Below are 23,386 nucleotides of genomic sequence, written 5' to 3'. Positions count from 1 at the left end.
TGAAGGATCACCTCGCACCAGAGTGGCCATCGTTACAAACTCTCAACAACAACCGCCAGGGAGGGCGGGGTGGAAAGCAACCCTCCCAGCCTGTTGCTTAGTAACCTGGTGACAGCCACGAGGGAAGACACTACGGAGGTTCCTCAAAAAATTAAGCAGAGCTACATCTGATCTGGAACCTCACTCCTGGATATGTGTCTGAAAGAAACTTCAGACAAAATTCATGCACAACCACCCCAAAGGGTATTTGAGGAGAAAACCAGGTTTTGAAAAGTCTCATGCAGCCAAGTATGCACTGGAGAAGACCTTTTCACATCCAACAAACAAACAAAAGGTTTATCGAGAGAGGAATGGATAAAGAAGTGACACATGTACACAACACAATGTGACTCAGCCAAGAAAAAGAACGATTATTGTGATTTTCAGGAACACAGATAAAACTAGGGGATAATTAAAGAAGTGAAGAAAGAATCAGAAAAATACAAATATCAAATATCACTTAAAAGTGGAGTCTAAAAATACACATAGTTTACTTGAGAAAACATAAGCAGACGTGAGTTAAAAAACATACTAAATGAGAAGGGGTAAGGGATAAGTTATACGGTTTAGATATGACAGATCTAATCACTCTATATGAAATAGATCATCAACAAAGACCGAGGTATAATAAGGGAGTTCAACACTGTAATAAGCTAGATGGGGAAAAAATTCGATTGTGAGTCGATATGTATATATGCAAAACTGCAAATACATTTTGTATACCTACAGCACTCATTACCTTGTGTTCAATGTTAGTACAGTAAGAAATACAAGTGAATTTAAAAATAACAAGGGTGGAGACAAGCTTTCGGTCTGTGTTGTCATACTTTCCACTTTATAATTCAGCACTGAATCAGGACTTTGACTGAGGCTCTGGTTGCTTTTAAGAACCACAGCTGGGCTGAGGAGAGCCTGCCGTTTTGTGGCCGCCATTTAGATCAACAACATTAACAACAGAGTTGAGTGGTATTTAATCTTCCCAAGGCCTGCAGGGCTCTATACCTGTTCTCAAGAAATGCCCTGGGGTAAATCAACAATAGAGAATTGAAAACAGGGCAGATGTTAAAGGAGCCAATTTCAAGAGGTAAATTTTATTTACACTTCATAAAACATAAGCACATCGAGAGATACAGAACATCACTCATTATTAACATATACACACTAATGTATATTGACTAGATAAAAAGGAGCTACTGAATAGCACAGTGAACAATACTGAACACACTAATAATCTATATGGGGAAGAACCCAAAAAAGAAGATTCAGCTCTCTGTACAACTGAATCAAGGTCCTGTACACCTAAAACAAGCACAACACTGAAAATCAACTCTACACCAGTGAAAAAGAAAAATGGGGTTGGGAGGGGGAGGGTGCCACGAAGAAATGCTGTCACGCTGTGGCTCTTCGCCCTAAGGGAAACTGTAAAAACCTGTGCTGATGGGCAATTACATTCACAAGGGGCAATCAAGAAAACCACCTGCCCTCAGGGTATATCCTAGGGTATGACATCAGAAAAGATATCAAAACAGGGCAGATGCTCAAGAACCCAATTTCAAGAGCTGTTTCACTCACCTTGTTTACAAAAAGAAAAGATGTCAATATTGCTAAATATTAGAGAAGTGCAAATCAAAAGTACAAACAGATTTCCTCACACCATTCACAGTGGCCATTGTCCAAAAGACAATGCTGGAAATGGTATGGGAAAATGGAAAGCTCCCTGCACCCGTGGTGAGAAGGTAAATTAGTAACAGCCACGGTGGAGAACAGGGTGCAGGTTGTTTAATAAATGAAAAGGAGGATGAAATTAGAATATTCACTAACATACAGAAAAATAAACTCCAAACATATTAAAGACCTCAACAAAAGGATGAATGCTATAGAGCTCTTGAGGAAAATACAGGCAGAACATGCTTTGACATAAATTTCAGAAAGTTCTTTTTTGATTCACCTCTTAGAATCATGAAAAATAAAAATAATGGAACCTAATTGCACTCAAAAGCACTGGCACAGCAGAGGAAAACATAAATACAACAGACAACCCTTAGAATGTAACTAATATTTGCAAACAAAGACACCATGAGGGATTTATCTCCAAAACATACAGTTTATGCACCTCAGTATCAGAGAAACAACCCAATCAAAGAGGGGCACAAGATTTAGATGAACATTTCTTCAAAGACATGGAGATGGCCATTAAGCACATGAAAAGATGCTCGGCATTTCTAAGTTATTGAAGTGAAGTCACTCAGTCGTGTCCAACTCTTTGCGACCCCATGGACTGTATAGTCTACCACACTCCTCTGTCCATTGGATTTTCCAGGCAAGGGTACTGGAGTGGGTTGCCATTTCCTTCTCCGGAGGATCTTCCCGACCCAGGGATTGAACCCAGGTCTCCCGCATTGTAGACAGACGCTTTAACCTCTGAGCCACCAGGGAAGTCAGAACCGCAAATCAAAAGTACAATGTGATAATCACACAGTTCAGAATGGTCATCATCAAAAAAATCTAAAACAATAAATGCCAGAGAGGGTGTGGAGAAAAGGGAACCCTATTACACTGCTGGTGTGACTGAAAGTCAGTAAATCCACAGAGAACAGGACAAAGGTTCATTAAAAACTCAACGGAGAAGTATCATAGGACCCAGCAATCCCATTCCTGGACATAGATCCAGAGAAAACTATAATTTTAAAAGACAGATGCATCATACATCACGACCAAGTGGGCTTTATCCCAGGGATGCAAGGATTCTTCAATATTCACAAATCAATCATGTTAATGTGATAATGTGATATACCACATTAATAAACTGAAAGATAAAAACCATATGATTATCTCAGTAGATGCAGAGAAAGCCTTTGACAAAATTCAACATCCTTTTATGATAAAAACCTCCAGAAAGCAGGCATAAAAGGAACATACCTCAACATAATAAAAGCCATATATGATAAACCCACAGCAAACATCCTCGATGGTGAAAAATTGAAAGCATTTCCCCTAAAGTCAGGAACAAGACATGGATGCCCACTCTCACCACTACTATTTAACATAGTTTTGGAAGTTTTAGCCACAGCAATTAGAGAGGAAAAAGAAATAAAAGGAATCCAGATTGGAAAAGAAGAAGTAAAACTCTCACTGTTGCAGATGACATGATCCTCTACATAGAAAACCCTAAAGACACCACCAGAAAATTACTATAGCTAATCAATGAATATAGCAAAGTGGTAGAATAAAAATTAACACACAGAAATCCCTTGCATTCCTATACACTAACAATGAGAAAACAGAGAAATTAAGGAAACAATTCCATTCACCATCACAATGAAAAGAATAAAATACTTAGGAATAAATCTACCTAAACAAAAGACCTATATATAGAAAACTATAAAACACTGGTGAAAGAAATCAAAGAGGACACTAATAGATGGAGAAATATACTGTGTTCATGGATTGGAAGAATCAATATAGTGAAAGTGAGTATACTACCCAAAGCAATCTATAGATTTAATGCAATTCCTATCAAGCTACCAACGGTATTTTTCAGAGAACTAGAACAAAAATTTCACAATTTGTATGGAAATACAAAAAATATCAAATAGCCTAAGTATCTTGAGAAAGAAGAATGGACCTGGAGGAATCAACCTGCTTGACTTCAGACTATACTACAAAGCTACAGTCATCAAGACAGTATGGTACTGGCACAAAGACAGAAATATAGATCAATGGAACAAAACAGAAAGCCCAGAGATAAATCCACGCACTATGGACACCTTATCTTTGAAAAAGGGGGCAAGAATATAAAATGGAGAAAAGACAATCTCTTTAACAAGTGGTGCTGGGAAAACTGGTCAACCACTTGCCAAAGAATGAAACTAGAACACTTTCTAATACCATACACAAAAATAAACTCAAAATGGATTAAAGATCTAAATATAAGACCAGAAACTATAAAACTCCTAGAGGAAAACAGGCAAAACACTCTCCGACATAAATCAAAGCAGGATCCTCTATGAACCACCTCCAAGAATATTGGAAATAAAAGTGAAAATAAACAAATGGGACCTAATTAAATGTAAAAGCTTTTGCACAACAAAGGAAACTATAAGCAAAGTGAAAAGACAGCCTTCAGAATGGGAGAAAATAATAGCAAATGAAACAACTGACAAAGAATTAATCTCAAAAATATACAAGCAGCTCCTGCAGCTCAATTTCAGAAAAATAAATGACCCAATCAAAAAATGGGCCAAAGAACTAAACAGACATTTCTCCAAAGAAGACTTACAGATGGCTAACAAACACATGAAAAGATGCTCAACATCACTCATTATCAGAGAAATGCAAATCAAAACCACTATGAGGTACCATCTCACACCAGTCAGAATGGCTGCAATCCACAAGTCTACAAGCAATAAATGCTGGAGAGGGTGTGGAGAAAAGGGAACCCTCTTACACTGTTGATGGGAATACAAACTAGTACAGCCACTATGGAGAACAGTGTGGAGATTCCTTAAAAAAGTGGAAATAATGGAAATAGAACTGCCATAAGACCCAGCAATCCCACTGCTGGGCATACACACTGAGGAAACCAGAGTTGAAAGAGACACATGTACCCCAATGTTCATCGCAGCACTGTTTATAATAGGCAGGACATGGAAGCAACCTAGATGTCCATCAGCAGATGAATGGATAAGAAAGCTGTGGTACATATACACAATGGAGTATTACTCAGCCATTAAAAAGAATGTATTTGAATCAGTTCTAATGAGGTGGATGAAACTGGAGCCTATTATACAGAGTGAAGTAAGCCAGAAAGAAAAACACCAATCGAGTATACTAACGCATATATATGGAATTTAGAAATATGATAACAATGACCCTGTATGCAAGACAGCAAGAGAGACACAGATGAACAAGAGAACAGTCTTTTGGACTCTGTGGGAGAATGCGAGGGTGGGAAGATCTGAGAGAATAGCACTGAAACATGTATATTATCATATGTGAAACAGATCGCCAGTACAGATCCGATGCATGAGACAGGGTGCTCAGGGCTGGTGCACTGGGATGACCCTGAGAGATGGGATGGGGAGGGAGGTGGGAGGGGGGTTCAGGATGGGGAACACATGTACACCCATGGCTGATTCATGTCAATGTATGGAAAAAACCACTACAATATTGTAAAGTAATTAGCCTCCAATTAAAATAAATAAATTTAAAAAATAAAATAAAGGACAGATGCACCCTAATGTTCATGGCAGCACTATGTACAATAGTCAAGACATGGAAGCAACCTAAGTGGATGAGGACAGATGAATGGGTAAATAAGATGGGATACATACACACCAGCAAGAAGGAAGGACAACTACATTTAATACTAAGTGAAATAAGTGAGTCAAGGAAAGACAAGTATCATATGATACCACTTGGAGATTGATTCTAAAAATGGATACAAATGAACTTCTTTACCAAACAGAAAAGGCCTCACAGACATAGCAAAGCACCCTCTAGTTACCAAAAGGTAAAGGTGGTGGGCAGTAAGAAATGAGCAGGTGGAGATGGACATACTCTTTATAATAAAAAAGCACCTGCTGTAGGATGAGGATTCTTACTGGTCAACACTATATAGTAAACTGTACGGGAAGAAAACCCGAAAAAGGAGAGGTACATGTCTATGTATATGTGAATCATGGTGCTGCACACCAAAAACAAACAAACAAACCTTGCAACATTGTAAGTCATCTATACACTGATACAAAATACAAATTACACAAAGAAAATGCCGACTCTTCCCCTTGGGCCTTGGTGACTGGGGCTGCTGTCACATCCCCGAAGCCTGGGCAGGCTTGGTTCCCAAGGATGGACTGACGTGGGGCTGATGGTCTGGGGAGGATGTGCCAGCCAATGAGCCCTGCCCTATGGACCTGCTGTGCTTGTTTCCCTCTGCACAGGCCCACAACCTCCAGATCCAGGTGGGTCCTCCTGCAGCCAAACTATGGCTGCTGTACCCAAAGGATGGTGGAGCCTCTGGGTTGGAAGAGCTTTGAAAAGTCCCCTGGGCTCCATGTCTCCTGGTGGTGGGGTTCCCACCTCCAGCCTCCTTCCTTAGGGTTGCCCCACCTATGGATGAAAGCACCCCTCTGCAGAGTGGCGTTGCCAGAATTGGGATTTGACCAAGGGATAAAGGGTAAGGAGGGCTTCCCTGGTGGCTCAGATGGTAGAGAATCTGCCTGCAATGCAGGAGACTCAGGTTCAATGCCTGAGTCAGGAAGATCCCTTTCAGAAGGGAATGGCTATCCACTCCAGTATTCTTGCCTGGAGAACTCGATGGACAGAGGAGCCCAGCAGGCTACAGTCCATGGGGTCGCAAAGAGTTGGAAATGACTAAGCAACTGACATTAAGGAGTAAGGAGGGAAGAAGGTTTGAGACCCAAGCCTTAAATGTGTCTTCTGGCACATTCCCCTCTTAACTTACAACCCAGGAACAGGACCTTCCCCTAAGGCTCTGGTTTCCCCAGTAACCAGAGTTGGGCATAAAGACATGCTGCCACCTTGTGGCCATTTCCCATAACAACAACACTGTTGATGGGCACTTAATATTCACAATGCCTGCTGGGCTGTAAGTAAAAAAGTCTTCCCTCAAGAAATGTCGGAAGGGAGGTAACTGGGAAAATATTCATAACAGGGCAGATGTTCAAAAAGCCAATTTGAATAAGCAAGTTTAACTCACTGTTTAAAGATATCACAAGAAAAGATGTCAGCATCACTAAATATGAGAGAAATGCAAACCAAAACTTCAACGAGGTTTGAGGTATTCACCTCATACTGGACAGAACAGCCACAAGCAGAAACTCTACAAACAGTAAGTGCTGGAGAAGGTGGGGAGAAGAGGGAACCCTCCTAGGCTGATACTGGGAATGGAAGTTGGGAACGGCCACTGTGGAGGACAGCGTACAGGCTCCTTAGCAAGCAAAATGAGAATGAAATTAGAATACTCCCGAACCCCGTACACAAAAATAAACTCCAAAAAGACCGAAGGAGAGAGACTATGAAACTTTTGAGGAAAAAAGCAGAACATGGTTTGACATAAAATGCAGCAAGTTCTTTTTTGATCCACCTTTTAGAATCATGAAAAATAAAACACAAATAAACAAATGGGACCTAATAAACATTAAAAGCATTTGCCAATACAATATTGTAAAGTGAAAAAAAAATAATAAAAAAAAAAATAAAAAAAAAAATAAAAGCATTTGCACAGCAAAGGAAACCATCAGTGAAAGAATAAGCCAACCCTCAGAATGGGAAAAAAAAAATTCTTGCAAATGAAGATACCCACAGGGAATTAATCTCCAACACATACTAGCCACTCACAGCAAAATATCAAAAAAAAACAAACTACCCAATAAAAAATCGGCCAAAGATCTAAATGCACATTTCTCCAAAGTTATAGAGATGGCTCCATAAAGTACATGAAAAGATGCTCAGCATAACTAGTTCCTAGAGAAAGGCAAATCAAATGTACAATGAAGTTATCACCTCACATCAATCAGAATGGCCATCTCAAAAAACCTACAACAATAAAGTCTGCAGAGGGTGTGGAGAAGGGACTGCTTCTACAGTGTGGGTGGGAATATAAATTGGTGCAGCCACTAGAGAGAATAGTACAGATGTTCTTAAAAGACTAAACACAGAAGTACCGAGCGGGACTTCCCTGGTGGTCCAGTGGTAAGACTCTGCGCTCCCAGTGCAGAAGGCCCGGCTTTCTTCCCTGAGCCTTCTTCCCCCATGCTGCAACTAACGGTCCCACATGCCACAACCGACACTCTGCACAGCCACATGAGTAAGAAAATATAAAGAGGAAGTACCAAGTGGCCCAGCAATCCCACACACGCAGACCCAGAGAAATCCAAAACTTTAAGACACCTGCACCCCAAATACCGTGGCAGCACTGAGCACAACAGCCAGGACAGGGAAGCAACGTACGTGCAGAAGAACAAATGAATGGATACAGAAGATGGGGTGCATATGCACAAGGCAGTTACTCAGACATAAAGAAGAATGAAACACTGCCATTTCCAGTTACAGGAAAGAAACTAGAGATGATCACACTAAGTGAAGGAAGTGAGACAGGGAAAGACAAGTATCACAGGGTATCACTTCTGGTGGAATCTAAACATGGATACAAATAAACTTCTTTACAAAAGAGAAACAGCCTCACAGATTTAAAAAGAGACTTAGGGTTACCAAAAAGGAAAGGTGTGGGGGGTCAGGCAGTAATTAGCTGGTTCAGATCAATATATACACCTTAAAACAGGTACTCAAGGGCTCTTAACAGTCACAAATCTGACAGGGCTGTAAATGACACCTGCCCTCAAGAAATGTCCTGAGATAAGCACTGAAAACACAAGCTAGAATCAAGATTGCAGGGAGAAATATCAACAACCTCAGATATGCAGATGATACCACTTTAGTGGAAGAAAGTGAAGAGGAACTCAAGAGCCTCTTGATGAAGGTGAAAGAGGAGCATAAAAAAGCTGGCTTAAAATTCAACATTCAAAAAACAAAGATCATGGCATCTCGTTTCATCACTTCATGGCAAATAGATGAGGAAAATGTAGAAACCGTGATAGACTTTATTTTCTTGCGGATGGTGACTGCAGCCACAAAATTAAAAGACACCACCTGCTCTTCAGAAGAATAGCTATAACAAACTTAATGTAAAAAAGAAGAGATGTAACTTTGCCAACAAAGGTCCGTATAGTAAAGGCTATGGTTTTTCCAGTAGTCATGTATGGATGTGAGAGTTGGACCATAAAGAAAGCTGTGCGCCGAAGAAATGATGCTTTTGAACTGTGGTGCTGAAGAAGACTGTTGAGAGTCCACTGGACAGCAAGGAGATCAAACCAGTCAATCCTAAAGGAAATCAACCTTGAATATTCATTGGAAGGACTGGTGCTGAAGCTGAAGTTCCAATACTGTAGTTACCTGATGCAAAGAACTGACTCACTGGAAAAGACCCTGATGCTGGGAAAGACTGAGGGCAAAAGGAAAGGGGGCGACAGAAGATGAGATGGTTGGATGGCATCACTGACTCTAGGGACATGAGTCTGACCAAACTCCAGGAGACAGTGAAGGACAGGGAAGCCTGGTGTGCTGCAGTTCATGGGGTCACAGAGTCGGACACGACTTTGCGACTGAACAATAAATAACAACAAATCATCGAAAAAGAATTCAAAAGGAAGGTCAACTTTCAAGAATCCAGTTTTAAGAGGTAAATTCTACTCACAAGGTGTACAAAAATAAAAGCACATGGAAAGATACTCCACATCAATAATTACTGAATCAATGCCAATCAAACCTACAATGAGGTATCACCTCACACTGGTCACAATGGCCATCATCAAAAAAGTCTACAAAGAATAAATACTGCAAGGAATGTACGGAAGAGAGAATCCTCCTTCAATCTTGGTGGGGATGTAAATGGTGAAGCCACTATGGAAAACAGTACAGAGATTCCTTGAAACACTAAACATAAAGAAAATCATCATTCAAAATGACATATGCACCCCAATTTTCAGGGAAGCACTATTTATAATAGAACTCACAAAAATGTCCACTGACAGAAAAATGAAGACTAAGTGGTACATCTACACATCAGAATACTACTCAGTCATGACGCAGAATGAAATAATGATACTGGCAGCAGCATGGATGGACCGAGAAATCATCATACGAACTGAGGCAAGTCAGAGAGAAAAAGACAAATATCGTAGGCTATCATGTACAGATGGAATCGATACATTCACACCAATGAACTAATTTACAAAACAGCAGCAGACTCATAAATTGAGAAAACCAAACTATGCTTATCAAAAGAAAGTTAGAAGGGAGGGATAAACTAAGAGTTTAGAAGGAAAATGTTAATATACACAGTAATATATATCAAGTTGATAAGGAAAAAGTACCTACTGCATAGAATAGGGAACTCTACTGAACAAATTGTAATAACCTGTATGAGGGAAAAGAAAAAAAAACAAAAAAAAAATATATCTTTTTCTCAATACCTGACCCTTCCAGAATCTGCCTTCTCCAGCTGGCTCCCCTGTGTACATGAGAGTTTACTGTGAGCATATCCCCTTTGATCCCAGGCTCCTGTCCTATGAACCCCGACACCCAGATTGTTCATTATAAGTAGAGAAATTCAATTCACAGTGACAACGAGCTGTTACTAGGAAACAGAATGGCCATCATGAAAAAGTCTAGAAAAAGAAACTGTTGACCAAATGTGAAAATGGGATGTGAACCACCAAATCCCTTGTTGTTCCTGGGATTGTCAATTGGTAAGAATCACCATGGAGAACAGGATGGAAATTCCAAAAGAAGCTAAAAACACAGTTATCGCACAATCTGGAAATCTCACTCCTGGATCGATATCCAGAGAATATCATCCCTGGGATAGACACATACACTCTGACGTTCATTGCAGTACTATTTACAGTCGTCTGGAGATGCAAGTAATTAAAATGTCCATGGACAGATGGATAGAGATGTGGTACATATATGGAAGAGAATTCTACTGAGCCAGAAAACAGGATGCAGTAATGTCATCTGTAGCAACAGAAATGGAGATAATCATATGAAGTGATGTAACTCATAGAAAGACAAACACTCTATGATGTGATTGATAGGTAGAAACTAAAAATGGAAAGAAATGAAGTATGTTTCACAAATGAAACATACAGATATAGGAAACAAACTTATTCTAACCAAAAAGGAAAGGTGGAAGCCAGGGATGCATTGGAGGATGGAGCTGAAACATACACACGGACAGAAATGAAACAGATAATCGACAAGGACCCATTGTATAGCATAGGAACCTAGACACAACACAGTAATAACCTACATGAAAAAAGTGCTTGACAATGAATACAGGTATGTCTACATACAATTCAATGTACAGTTAAACACAACAGTATACATGCACAATACTGCCTAAAAATTCATTTTACAAAAGTGGAATGCCTAGGACACTGCCCTCTCAAGCTTTGGGGTCCTGGGCTGGATCACGTTCCTGGAGCCTGAGCAGCCTTGGTTCCCAAGTCTAGACTATCACGGGGCTGCGGGAGCTGTAATCAATGTGCCAGCAAATGGTCCCTCTGGGACGTGCAGTGCCTGCTCCACCGCGGGCTGGGTGTAATGTCTGAAACCAGGTAGGACAGTGAAACCAAGGCAAGCGCACTTCAAGGATGGTGGGATGGTGGACCCTGGAGTCCCGAAGGCCTGAGAGGGAATCACCTGGTACTCAGGTCTCCTGGTGTCAGGGTTCCAACCTCTGGCCTCCTTCCTTAGAGTCGCCCCAAAGTCAGATGGACCACAGCACCCCTAGCAGAGCTTTCTCAGGGTTTGGAATTTCTCCAGTGGGATGAATGATAGGGGTAAGAAGTAATCGGATGCCTGGCCTTGGTTCTTTGTTCCAGCACACTGGGCTCTCATTTATAAGCCAGGAGGACTTTCACCAGGGCTCTGCTTACTCCAGTAAGCAGAGTGAATATAAGAAATAACAACTTAGAGTGGTCCATTTTCAAGCATAGCTAGCTCTGAGTGATAGCTTGCTGATTTACCAGCCCCAAGGCTTACAAAGCAGGAAAATCTAGGTAAACAGAGAGCAGAATGCTTAGGGTTTTCATGCGGGCTCATTCTATTGGTGATTTCAAAATATAAGAACAAGTGCACAGGAAAGGGGAAAACAAGATGTTAAAGGAGGGCCAGCCCATAAAAAGGAAGGGGATGAACCTAGGAGACATTCGGGAAGATTGTTCACCCAGCAGTACTCAGCCAATGAGGAACTGGGGAAGGGACTTGCATGCTAGAATGTAAAAATGCTTCCTCTAACTGCCAGGGGTGTGCCTGCCTACCAGACACCCGATCTTGCAAGACTGTCATTAAACCTGGCTTTCTGGCGCACCTCCTGTCTCCAAGTCCATTCTCTGGGTCTGGGCAGTCAGTTCCGTTGCTCAGTTGTGTCCGACTCTTTGTGACCCCATGCACTGCAGCACGCCAGGCTTCCCTGGGCATCACCAACTTCCGGAGTTTACTCAAACTCATGCCCGTTGACTTGGTGATGCCATCCAACTATCTCATCCTCTGTCATCCCCTTTTCCTCCTGCCTTCAATCTTTCCCAGCATCAGGGTCTTTTCCAATGAGTCAGTTCTTCGCATCAGGTGGCCAAAGTATTAGAGTTTCAGCTTCAGCATCAGTTCTTCCAATGAATATTCAGGACTGGTTTCTTTTAGGATTGACTGGTTGGATCCCCTTGCAGTCCAAGGGACTCTCAAGAGTCTTCTCCAGTTCAGTTCAGTCGCTCAGTCGTGTCCGACTCTTTGCGACCCCATGAATCGCAGCACGCCAGGCCTCCCTGTCCATCACCAACTCCCGGAGTTCACCCAGACTCACATCCATCGAGTCAGTGATGCCATCCAGCCATCTCATCCTCTGTCATCCCCTTCTCCTCCTGCCCCCAATCCCTCCCAGCATCAGAGTCTTTTCCAATGAGTCAACTCTTCGCATGAGGTGGCCAAAGTCCTGGAGTTTCAGCTTTAGCATCATTCCTTCCAAAGAAATCCCAGGGCTGATCTCCTTCTCCAGTACCACAGTTCAAAAGCATCAATTCTTCAGCACTCAGCTTTCCTTATAGTCCAACTCTCACATCCATACATGACTACTGGAAAAACCATAGCTTTGACTACATGGACCTTTGTCGGCAAAGTAATGTCTCTGCTTTCTAATATGCTGTCTAGGTTGGTCTTTTGAAAAGACCCTGATGCTGGGAAAGATTGAGGGCGGGAGGAGAAGGGGACAACAAAGGATGAGATGGTTGGATGGCATCACCCACTCAATGGACATGAGTTTGGGTAAACTCCAGCAGTTGGTGATGGACAGGGAGGCCTGCAGTGCTGCGGTTCATGGGGTCGCAAAGAGTTAGACATGACTGAGTGACTGAAATGAACTGAACTAGGTTGGTCATAATTTTTCTGCCAAGGAGCAAGCTTCTTAATTTCATGGCTGCAGTCACCATCTGCATTGATTTTGGAGCTCAAAAAAATAAAGTCAGTCACTGTTTCCATTGTTTCCCCATCTATTTGCCATGAAGTGATGGGACCAGTGCCATGATCTTAGTTTTCTGAATGCTGAGTTTCAAGCCAACTTTTTCACTCTCCTCTTTCACTTTCATCAAGCTCTTTAGTTCTTCTTTGCTTTCTGCCATAAGTATGGTGTTATCTGCATATCTGAGGTTATTGATTTCTCCTGGCAATCTTGACTCAGTTTGTGTTTCATCCAATCCAGCATTTCTCATGATGTACTCTGCATATAAGTTAAATAAGCAGGGTTACAATATACAGCCTTGACATACTCCTTTTCCCAATTTGGAACCAGTCTGTTTTTCTATGTCCAGTTCTAACTGTTGCTTCTTGACCTGCATACAGATTTCTCAGGAGGCAGGTCAGGTGGTCTGGTATTCCCATCTCTTTCAGAATTTTCCACAGTTTCTTGTGATCCACACAGTCAAAGGCTTTGGCATAGTCAATAAAGCAGAAGTAGATTTTTTTTGGAACTCTCTCACTTTTTTGATGATCCGACGGATGTTGGCAATTTGATCTCTGGTTCCTCTGCCTTTTCTAAATCCAGCTTGAACATCTGGAAGTTCACAGTTCACGTATTGCTGAAGCCTGGCTTGGAGAATTTTAAGCATTATTTTGCTAGAGTGTGAGATGAGTGCAATTGTGCAGTAGTTTGAGCATTCTTTGGCATTGCCTTTCTTTGGGATTGGAATGAAAACTGACCTTTTCCAGTCCTGTGGCCACTGCTGAGTTTTCCAAATTTTGTGGGAATGGGTGAATTTAACTCAGATGACCATTATATCTACTACTATGGGCAGGAATCCCTTAGAAGAAATGGAGTGGCCATTATAGTCAACAAGACTCGGAAATGCAGTACTTGGATGCAATCTCAAAAACGACAGAATGATCTCTGTTCAACTATCATCTCTTCAAATATTTTTTCAGGTCCTTTCTCTCTCTCTTCTCCTTCTGGGACCTGTATAATGTGAATGTTGTCCCATAGGTCCCTTAGGCTGTCTTCATTTCTTTTTTTATTCCATTTTCTATATTCTGTTCTGTGGCAGTGATTTCTACCATTCTGTACTTCAGTTAATTGATCTATTCTTCTACCTTAGTTATTCTGCTGTTGATGCCTTCTAATTTATTATCTATCTCTTTTTGCTTGTACTTTAGTTCTTCTGGGTCGTTGATAAATATTTCTTGCAAATTCTCCAGTTTTCCTGAGATCCTGGATCACCATCAGTATCATTATTCTGAATTATTTTGCTGGGGGTTGCCTATCTCCACTTCATTTACTTGTTTTTCTGGGGTTTTACCTTGTCCCTTCATCTGGGACATAACTCCGCTTTTTCATCCTGACTAGCTTTCTATAATGTGGCTTTAGTTCTAGCTATGGGATTATGGTTCTTTTTTCTTCTGCCCTCTGGAGGAGGCTAAGAGGTTTATGTAAGCTTCTTGATGGGAGGGACAGTTCAGTTCAGTCACTCAGTCATGTCCAACTCCTTGCAACCCCATGGACTGCAGCACGCCAGGCCTCCCTGTCCATCACCAACTCCTGGAACTTGCTCAGACTCAGGTCCATCGAGTCAGTGCTGCCATCCAACCATCTCATCCTCTGTCATCCCCTTGTCCTCCTGCCTTCAATCTTCCCCAGCAACAGGGTCTTTTCTCATGAGTCAGTTCTTCGCATTAGGTGGCCACAGGACTGGAGTTTCAGCTTCAGCTTCAGCATCAGTCCCTCCACTGAATATTCAGGACTGATTTCCTTTAGGATTGACTGGTTTGGTCTCTTTGCATCAAATGGGGAGGCACTTGAGAGGGTAACAGGCAGGAAGGCCAGGGGTCTCCAAATGGAGGAAATAGCCTGCAAGTGTCAGACATTTTTATCTCTCTTAAGCGGCAGGAGGAAACAAACCAACAATCTTTTTTTCCTTCTCTATACAAATTTAAAGAGAGGTTTCTCTTAAAATACTGTGTTGCCATAATGACACCTGGTTTCACCTGAAGTTAGCTATTCTTGAGCCTAGAGATAACCAATGCCTTTTTCTTATGGAAATGTTTGTCTTAAGCTATGCTAATGTACTACGCCTTTACCCCAAACTGTCTCCAAGTCGGTTCCGCCTCTTGGCCCAAAACCTACTTGACAAACCAGTATGTTATACTCAGATATTGTTCCCCTAATCTATGTAAATGAAACTATTTGTATGGTGGTCTGTCCTTCTTTAAGATTCAAGTTAATTATTTTATGGCCCAAGATAAACCATTTGGTGCCATTCTAAATTTTAAGACATTCCTTTCTTTCATTAACAGACTGCTAGTGACTATATAACATCCAGCTGAAGACTAGCAGGGGGGTGCTCTTTTTGCCCCCTTCTGATGCCTATGTCAGAAGCTTTCTCTATCTCCTTTATACTTTAATAAAACTTTATTACACAAAAGCTCTGAGCGATCAAGCCTTGTCTCTGGCCCCGGATTGAATTCTTCTCCTCCGGGGGCCAAGAATCCTGGTGTATTCGCGTGATTCAACAACAACCTTTCACACTGATAGTTGGAAAAAAATAGGTCTTGGTCTGGTGGGCAGGGCCTTGCTCATTAAAGCTGATGATAGGTGGGGTTGTTTAGCCTGAAATGACCCAGCCCTGGGTCTACAGGTCTATGGTAGGGTTAATGATGAATCCGAGAAGGCTCACACCAAGGGAGACCTTGCAGGACTGCTGCCGCCAGTGCCCCCATCCCTGTATCACCAAAACTGCCAATTAATGAAAAACCTCTCAGCACTTCTTTAATTGAGATGTGTATCAGAATTACCTTGAAATTTTTTGAAAAATATAAACGTCCAGGTATTGTTTTTTTCCTCCAAAGCTCCAAATATGTTTCTAATGAGCAGCCACACCTAAAATCAACTCGACTATATGATGATCTTTTACTTTTATCTAGTTTATTTTACTTTTACTATTTCAAATTCAGTGCTATTTCATTTAGTCTATATTTTCCAATTTTTCCATCCCTTTTTTGGGGGTGTTCTTTCTCAAGCCTTTATCAAGTGTGGCAGAAAAGCTTTTGTATTTTATATATATATATATAAATAAATAGTAATGTGTTTATAAAACTTGTGAAATTTTGCCAAACTAAAAAATGTATGACATTTTGATTCCACTTGTATCATTTAGGAAGAATAAAATGCAGATATGCAACAAAGGTTTACAAAGGTATAACACTTAGAACTATAGTCAGTATCTTATAATAAACTAGACTGGAAAATAATCTGAAAAATAATATATGCATATGTATAACTGAATCACCTTGTGGTACCCCTGAAACTATATAGCTGTAAGTCAACTATATTCAATAAAATATATATATTAAAAGAATAACTTCAATCATCCAGCTGTACACTTCAAACAAACATCACAGCGTAAATCAACTACACTCCAATATAAACAGAAACACACAGAAAACAAACTAATCCTAAATGAAAAAGACAGACTGAAGCAAGGATGTATTGGAGTCGCAAATAAACACATACCCACTCATACAAATAAAACAGATAATCAACAAGGACCTACTGTAAAGCACAGGGAGCTAGAGTCAACACAGTAATAACTTACATGAAAAAAGTGTCTGAAAATGAGTACATGCCTATCTACATTAAACTCAATTATCCAGTTCTACACTTAGCACAAACACATGTATATCAACTATACTCCAATATGATCGAAAAAGTTAATTTAAAAAGAAAATGAAATGCCTACTCCATTCCCCTCAAGCTTCAAGAGCCCAGGTTGTTTCACATTTCTGGAGCCTGAGCTGCCTTGGTTCCCAAGTTTGGACTATCACGGGGCTGAGGGAGCTGCTGAAGCATGTGCCAGCAAATGACATTACAGGACCCTTGGGCTTGTAGTGCCCAGGCCCTGGTGAACAGGATGACAAGGTCAGGAGCAAGGCAGGACCACTCACAGCTAAACCTAGGCAAGTGCACTCAAGGATGGTGGGATGGTGGACCCTCGAGACCCAAATATGGAAAGAAGGCACCTGGTTTGCAGGTCTCCTGCTGCTGGGGTTCCCACCTCCACCCTCCTTCCTTAGGGTTACCCCAACTTTGGACCACAGCACACCAGCAAGCTTTTGCATGCTTGGGATGTCTCCAATGGGGTGAATAATAAGGTGGAGGATGTAATGGGACACCAGGCCTTGGCTGCTCTGGCACATGGGGCTCTCATTTATAAGTCAGAAGCAGCACTTTCACCAAGGCTCTGTTTATCCTAGCAAGCCCTGTGGAGCCTCAGGAAATCCTGCCTCCTTGTGGTCGCTTCTTGAAACTACAATGGGAAAACCATTGCCTAAGGGCACTTCCCTTTCAAAATGCCTCTCACATTTTGAAAGATACTTGCCCTGGACAAATGTCCTAGGGTATGTAACTGAAAGAGAATTCACTAAAAGTCAGCATTTCAGGAAGCCACCTTGTATAAGTAAACTTCATTCACAGTGATTTAAGAAAAGCAGCACAAGGAAAGATGCTAAATGTTGGTTACAGTAGTGAAATTTATCACAGCACAATGAGGTTTCACTTGGCTGCACAAACAATGGCCATCATTATAAATCTAAAAACATAAACTAGTGGAAAAAAATTAAGAGAAAATGGAATCCTGCTAAGCTGTTGCCTGGACTTTAAAGCGGTAACCGCCACTATGGAGATGATGGCGGTTCCTTCAGAAAGTAAAAATAAAGCTATTATATCAACTAGAAATCCCACTCCTTCCCCTACATCCAGAGAAATCCATACTTGGAATAGAAACACACACTGACCAGTAGCTTGGATATGTAAGTAATTAAAATATTCACAGACAGATGGATCAAGAAGATGTGGTATATTTTATGGAAGGGAATATTACTCAGCCAGAAAACAGAAGGAAGAAATGGCATCTGGAGGAACGTAAATGGACTTGGAAATGATCATATGAAGTAAGTCATAGACAGAAAGACAAATACACTATGATGTGACTAATTGGTGGAATCTAAAAACTGAAAGCAATGAAGTACATTTTCCAAACAGAAACACAATTACAGATTGAGAAAACAAACTTATTCTAACCAAAGGAGAAAGGCAGAAGGCAGGGATCCATTATGAGGCTAGAATTAACACATACCCACTAGCAGAAATGAAACAGGTAATCAACAAGGACCTACCCGATAGCACAGGCACTTCGACTTGACACACTAATAACCTACATGGGAAAATAACCCCAAAACACACAGGTATGTCTACATATAACTGGATCAAGCTACTGAACACTTAAACACAGCAGTGCCAATCAACTACAATCCAACAGAATCTAAAAATTAAAGGAAAAAAAAAAAGAATGCCTACTACATTCCTCTCTGGCTTCAGGTTCCTAGGCTAGTTGACATTCCTGAAGCCTAAGCAGCCTCGGTCCCCAAATGTGGACTGTTAAGGGACTGATGGAGCTGGGAAGGAGGTGCCAGCAAATGAGCTCCCCTTGGACCTGTAGTGCCTGGTCCCCTCTGGGTGGAACCACAGTGTCCAGAGCTGGGTCAGACCTCCCACAGCTAAACCAAACATACTGCACCCAAAGCACGGTGAACCCTCTGGGCTGGTAGGGCTTTTGATGATCTGTTCTCCTAGACTCCTGGTGGTCGGGTTTCTACCTCCAGCATTCCTCTTTAGGATCCTCCCATTTAGCGGAAGACAGTGCCCTCCACAGAGCTCTTGTGGAGGCTGGGCTTTATCTGGGTGATGAAGGGTAACAGAGAGAATTAAAGAGACACAAGGGCTTGGTCGTTTTCCTGGCACATGCCTCTCTTGTTTACAACTGTGGAAAATGTTTTTCAGGAAGGCTTTGCTGCCCTAGTAAATGGAGTTGAGCATGAAGAATTTCTGACATGTTGTGGTCATTTCCCATACCTATAGCTTGAAAACTGATGCTTACAGGCACATTATATTCCCAAGTCCTCTAGGGCTATAAATGATATCTGCCCTGAACAAATGTTGGTGTGGTAATTGAAGGAGAATTCATAAAAGGGTAGACTTTCAAGAAGCCAATGCAAAGAGGTAAATTTTACACACTGTTTTAAAGAAAAAAGCACATGAAAAGATGCTCAACATCACTTATTAGTATTGAAATGCAAATCTAAACTACAACTAGGTATTACCTTGCACCAGCCAGAATGACCATTATCAACAAGTCTACAGTGAATATATGCTGGGTAGGACATTAAGCAAAGGGAACCCTCTCAGGCTGTTACTGGAATTTAAATTGGTAACAGCCACTATGGAGAACAGTATGGAGGTTCCTTAAGTAACTAAAAAAAAAGCTACCAAATGATCACACAACCCCATTCATGGGCATATATCCAGAGAAAGCCGTAACTTGGAGAGAGACATGTACCCTAACCTTCACTGCAGCTGTATTTACAATAGTCAGGATGTGCAAGCGACCAAAATGTCCACTGATGGGTGGATAAAAAAGATGTGGCAAATATATACAATGGACTATTACTCGGCCGTAAAAAAAGAATGAATGTCAATGGCAGTAACAGGGATGGACCTGGAGATGATCATACTAAGAGAAGTACATCAGATAGAGAAACACAGTGTGCATCACTGAGAGACGGCAGCTAACATTTATACAAATACACTACATTTTCCAAACAGAAACAGACCCACGGACTTAGAAAACAAACTTAAGGTGCCCAAAGGGGACTGGGAGAGGGAGGGATAATCAGGAGGTTGGGATCGCCAGCACTGTCGCTCAAAGTCTCCTTTGATCACAACAGTCTTGTATCTGGTGCAGTCAACACTAGCTCCTTCTGTAAAGAGGAAACTGATTTTCATAAAACCAAATGAGTATCATTCTTTTGATAAGAGAAAAAATAGACCATTTTCATAAGTTAATTTTGAAATTCAGTGTTAGGATATAAAAATAAAATACTTTCTTGGGCCCATGAATGGTTTTTAATAATAAATTTTAAATTTTCCCTTTTTTGGAGGAACATCAAAAATGTGACCTGTAAAATGAATTTCGACCTTAATAACATGGATGCAATAGCTGTTTGTACTGCAAACAATCACCATTTCCTTCATACCTTGGTGCTTCCGTTTCCTGTGACCAACACGTGGAACAGGTCTGTAACATAACCGCTAAGCACGTCCTGGTGGTCATTGGTCACTGTCATGTTTGTTAACAACCTCAGCCCAGCCAGTTGCACAGCAGAGTTCAGGGGGCCAGAGATGACATCCTCACAGACTTGACTGATGTATACCTGGCGGTGGGAAAAAGGGGGTCTTCTTAGAATCTCCAGCACTTTCCTACTAAACCGTAACTCTTGCACAGTGGAATCATGTGATTGTTTAGGATGAGACCGACTCTTTAAGAAAGATGGCATTTCTATCAAGACCTCAAACTTGGGTAATTTTTTTTTTTTTTTTAAGTTCCCTAATTAATAGCAGGCACTGAGCACTTCACAGATATACTCACTTCAGCCCTAAGACAACTAATGAGACAGCGGTATTATGGTCATTTTATAGACGGGGACTGTAAACCCTTCAAGAAGCTTGGATTCTCTGCCCAGACAGTGGAGCAATGTCCAGACCCAGAGACCATGCTCTCAACACTAGTGGGGGGCCTCCCAATTCTGTCTACCTTTCTGTCTGGGCATGTCAGGATAAGGAGGAAGATCTGTGGGGACATTCTGTACCACAGTCTGTACCTGAACTGTAGGATCTAGGGGCACATCATGTTAGAGTAAAGAACTGGAGAGGGACACTAAATAGAGCTTTTCTTCAGAGCTCTTTCTTTTATGAGTAAGCAGAGGCAAACTCTATTTGGTCCAAGGTTGTTATTTATGACGTATATATAGATGAATTACTCCTTTATAATATTGTAAACCACCACTGGCTAAAAGTAATGCAATGCTAGTTGTATGCCCATGTCACACATGATAGATCTAGACTAAATCTAGGGGGACAGAGAATTTCCTGAAACTCTATTTTCTATGTCTGGCCACGAGCCTTCCAGCTTGAAAAAATTATGTCTCACAAGTAATTGGTATTCACCTAAGTCTGAACTTCATCAAAGTTCTAATTGGTAAGAAAAATTCCCTAATATAAAATGGTAAGGAATCACCAACTGTCCCATAAGCCAGTACTAACTTTAAAAAATTTCCAAATGTATTCATGTTACCACAGAAACGAAAATGATGGCAGTGAAGCAAATTGCGTAAGTAAAACAGATTAAATTTTTAATCTGGTTTCAAAATCCAAATGATATTTACAAACCAATCTGTCCTGGGTTACAATTTCATTATGCATCCATCCTTTTAAAAAATGGCATTTCCTTAGCTTAAAATCATATATTTTTATAGGATGCTCCTATCTTTCCAAGAAATTCCCAAAACATGCTGAGCATTTACATCCTTATTGGCTCTGAATCTTTTCTTCACTTCAGTTCTAGCAACAAGATTACCAAACAGGCCACCTCAGTTATTCCTGGAGTTTGCCTACCTCACCTTGCTCCTTTCTCTTGGGATTCCCTCCTTCCTCAACTCTGGCTGTAGAAACCTTGGACAGTTTTATGAGCCAGCTCGGGCTCTACCTTTACAGAAACTTCTGAATGAAAACTCTCCTTTCTCTTTATTCGACAATATTTTACTTGCATTTTTCCTTAAAGTATTTCATCATGTTCTGCCTTGAATTACAAATCTTTTTGGACTTGCCTTATCCCTCTTTCTAGCTTTCTTACAACAAGAGTCGATCATGTTCATTTCTAAACTCTGCAACACAGAGCACGAGCTCAATAAAAGTTGAATTAACGTTATTTCCTAACTTATTGTGTCTTTCTGCTGATATTATCTGACTTTGGCCCGGTTCCTTTTTCACACTTGATTAAACTGAACGTCAAACTGAAAAGTCCACGGCACTTCTTACTGGCTGGTTGAGGTGCCTTCCTCCTCTTATTCTGCATAAAAAATGAGCAGAAGACCTGAAGAGACATTTTCCCAAAGACGTACAAATGGTCAATAGGTTTACGAAAAGATGGTCAACATCACGAATCATCAGGGAAATGCAAATCAAAACCACAGTGAAATATCACCTCACACTTATTAGAATGGTTATTATCAAAAAGTCAAGAAGTAACAAGGATTGGCAAGAAGAGAGAAAGGAATCCTTGTGTACTGCTGGTGGTTAGTGCGGCCATTATGGAAACCAGTATGGATATTCTTCAAAAAATTAAAAATAGAACTGTCATATGGTCCAGCATCCCACTTTTGGGTATGGATCCAAAGGAAACAAAATCACTCTCTCAAAGCAGTATCGGTGCCGCCATGTTCATTGCAGCATGAGTCACAATAGCCAAGACACAGAAATAACCTAAACGTCAACTTATGGACAAATGGATAAAGGAAATGTAATCTGTATATACAATGGAATACTGTTCACTACAAAAAAAGAAGGAAATTCTGCTATTTGTGAAAAATGGATGGACTGAGGGCATTATGCTAAGTGAAATAAGTCAGAGAAGACAAAAATCTTATATGTGGAATATGAAAAAGTCAGACTCATAGAAACAGAGGGTAGCATGTTCAGGTGAAGGAAATGGGGAGATTCTAAGTATATAAACTTAAAAATTATAAAATGAATACGTTCTGGGGTCTAACGTATAGCAAGATAACTATACTTCACAATACTATACTGGATACTTGCATGCTAAGAGTAGATCTCCAATGCTCTCACCACACGCACACACACAGGTAATTATGAGCTACTGCTATAGTGCATGCATGCTAAGTCGCTTCGGTCATGTCCAGCTCTTGTGCCTCTATGGACCACAGACCACCGGGTTCCTCTGTCAGTGGGCTTCTCCAGGAAAGAATACTGAAGCGGGTTGCCGTGCCATCCTCCAGGGGATCTTTCCAACCTAGGGACTGAACCGCGTTTGTTGTGTCTAGCTGCACTGGCAGGCAGGCTGTTCACCGCTAGCACCACCTGCAAGCCCACGCTATGCAGCAGTGGTAATCATTTTGCAATATATACATGTATCAAATCATGTTTTATACCTTAAACTTATACAATATTTATGTTGATTATATCTCAATGAAGCCAGAAATAATAAATCTGGCTTTATAATAAATTCAATAATAAATTCTTGGCTAAAAGCTATAAAGTATGGTCTACTAAAATTTCATTACTTACCTTTTTTTCCTCTCTCATTTATTAGAA

At 40.9% G+C, this 23,386-nt stretch overlaps 1 protein-coding gene across 1 annotated transcript in view; it reads right to left on the bottom strand.

The window, feature by feature from the left end:
- Nucleotides 1-23,386, bottom strand: part of ARMC10 (armadillo repeat containing 10) — a 59,640-nt gene that overhangs the window by 2,949 nt on the left and 33,305 nt on the right. The window contains exon 4 of the mRNA XM_006049855.4: nt 20,254-20,430. Within this exon, the coding sequence (XP_006049917.1) occupies nt 20,254-20,430 (177 nt within the window). The remainder of the gene's footprint in view (nt 1-20,253; nt 20,431-23,386) is intronic.

The sequence above is a fragment of the Bubalus bubalis genome, chromosome 8 (assembly GCF_019923935.1).
Source record: "Bubalus bubalis isolate 160015118507 breed Murrah chromosome 8, NDDB_SH_1, whole genome shotgun sequence".
NCBI lineage: Eukaryota > Metazoa > Chordata > Mammalia > Artiodactyla > Bovidae > Bubalus > Bubalus bubalis.
Note: the sequence above shows the minus strand (reverse complement) of the source record. Positions and strands in the feature narration are given on the sequence as shown.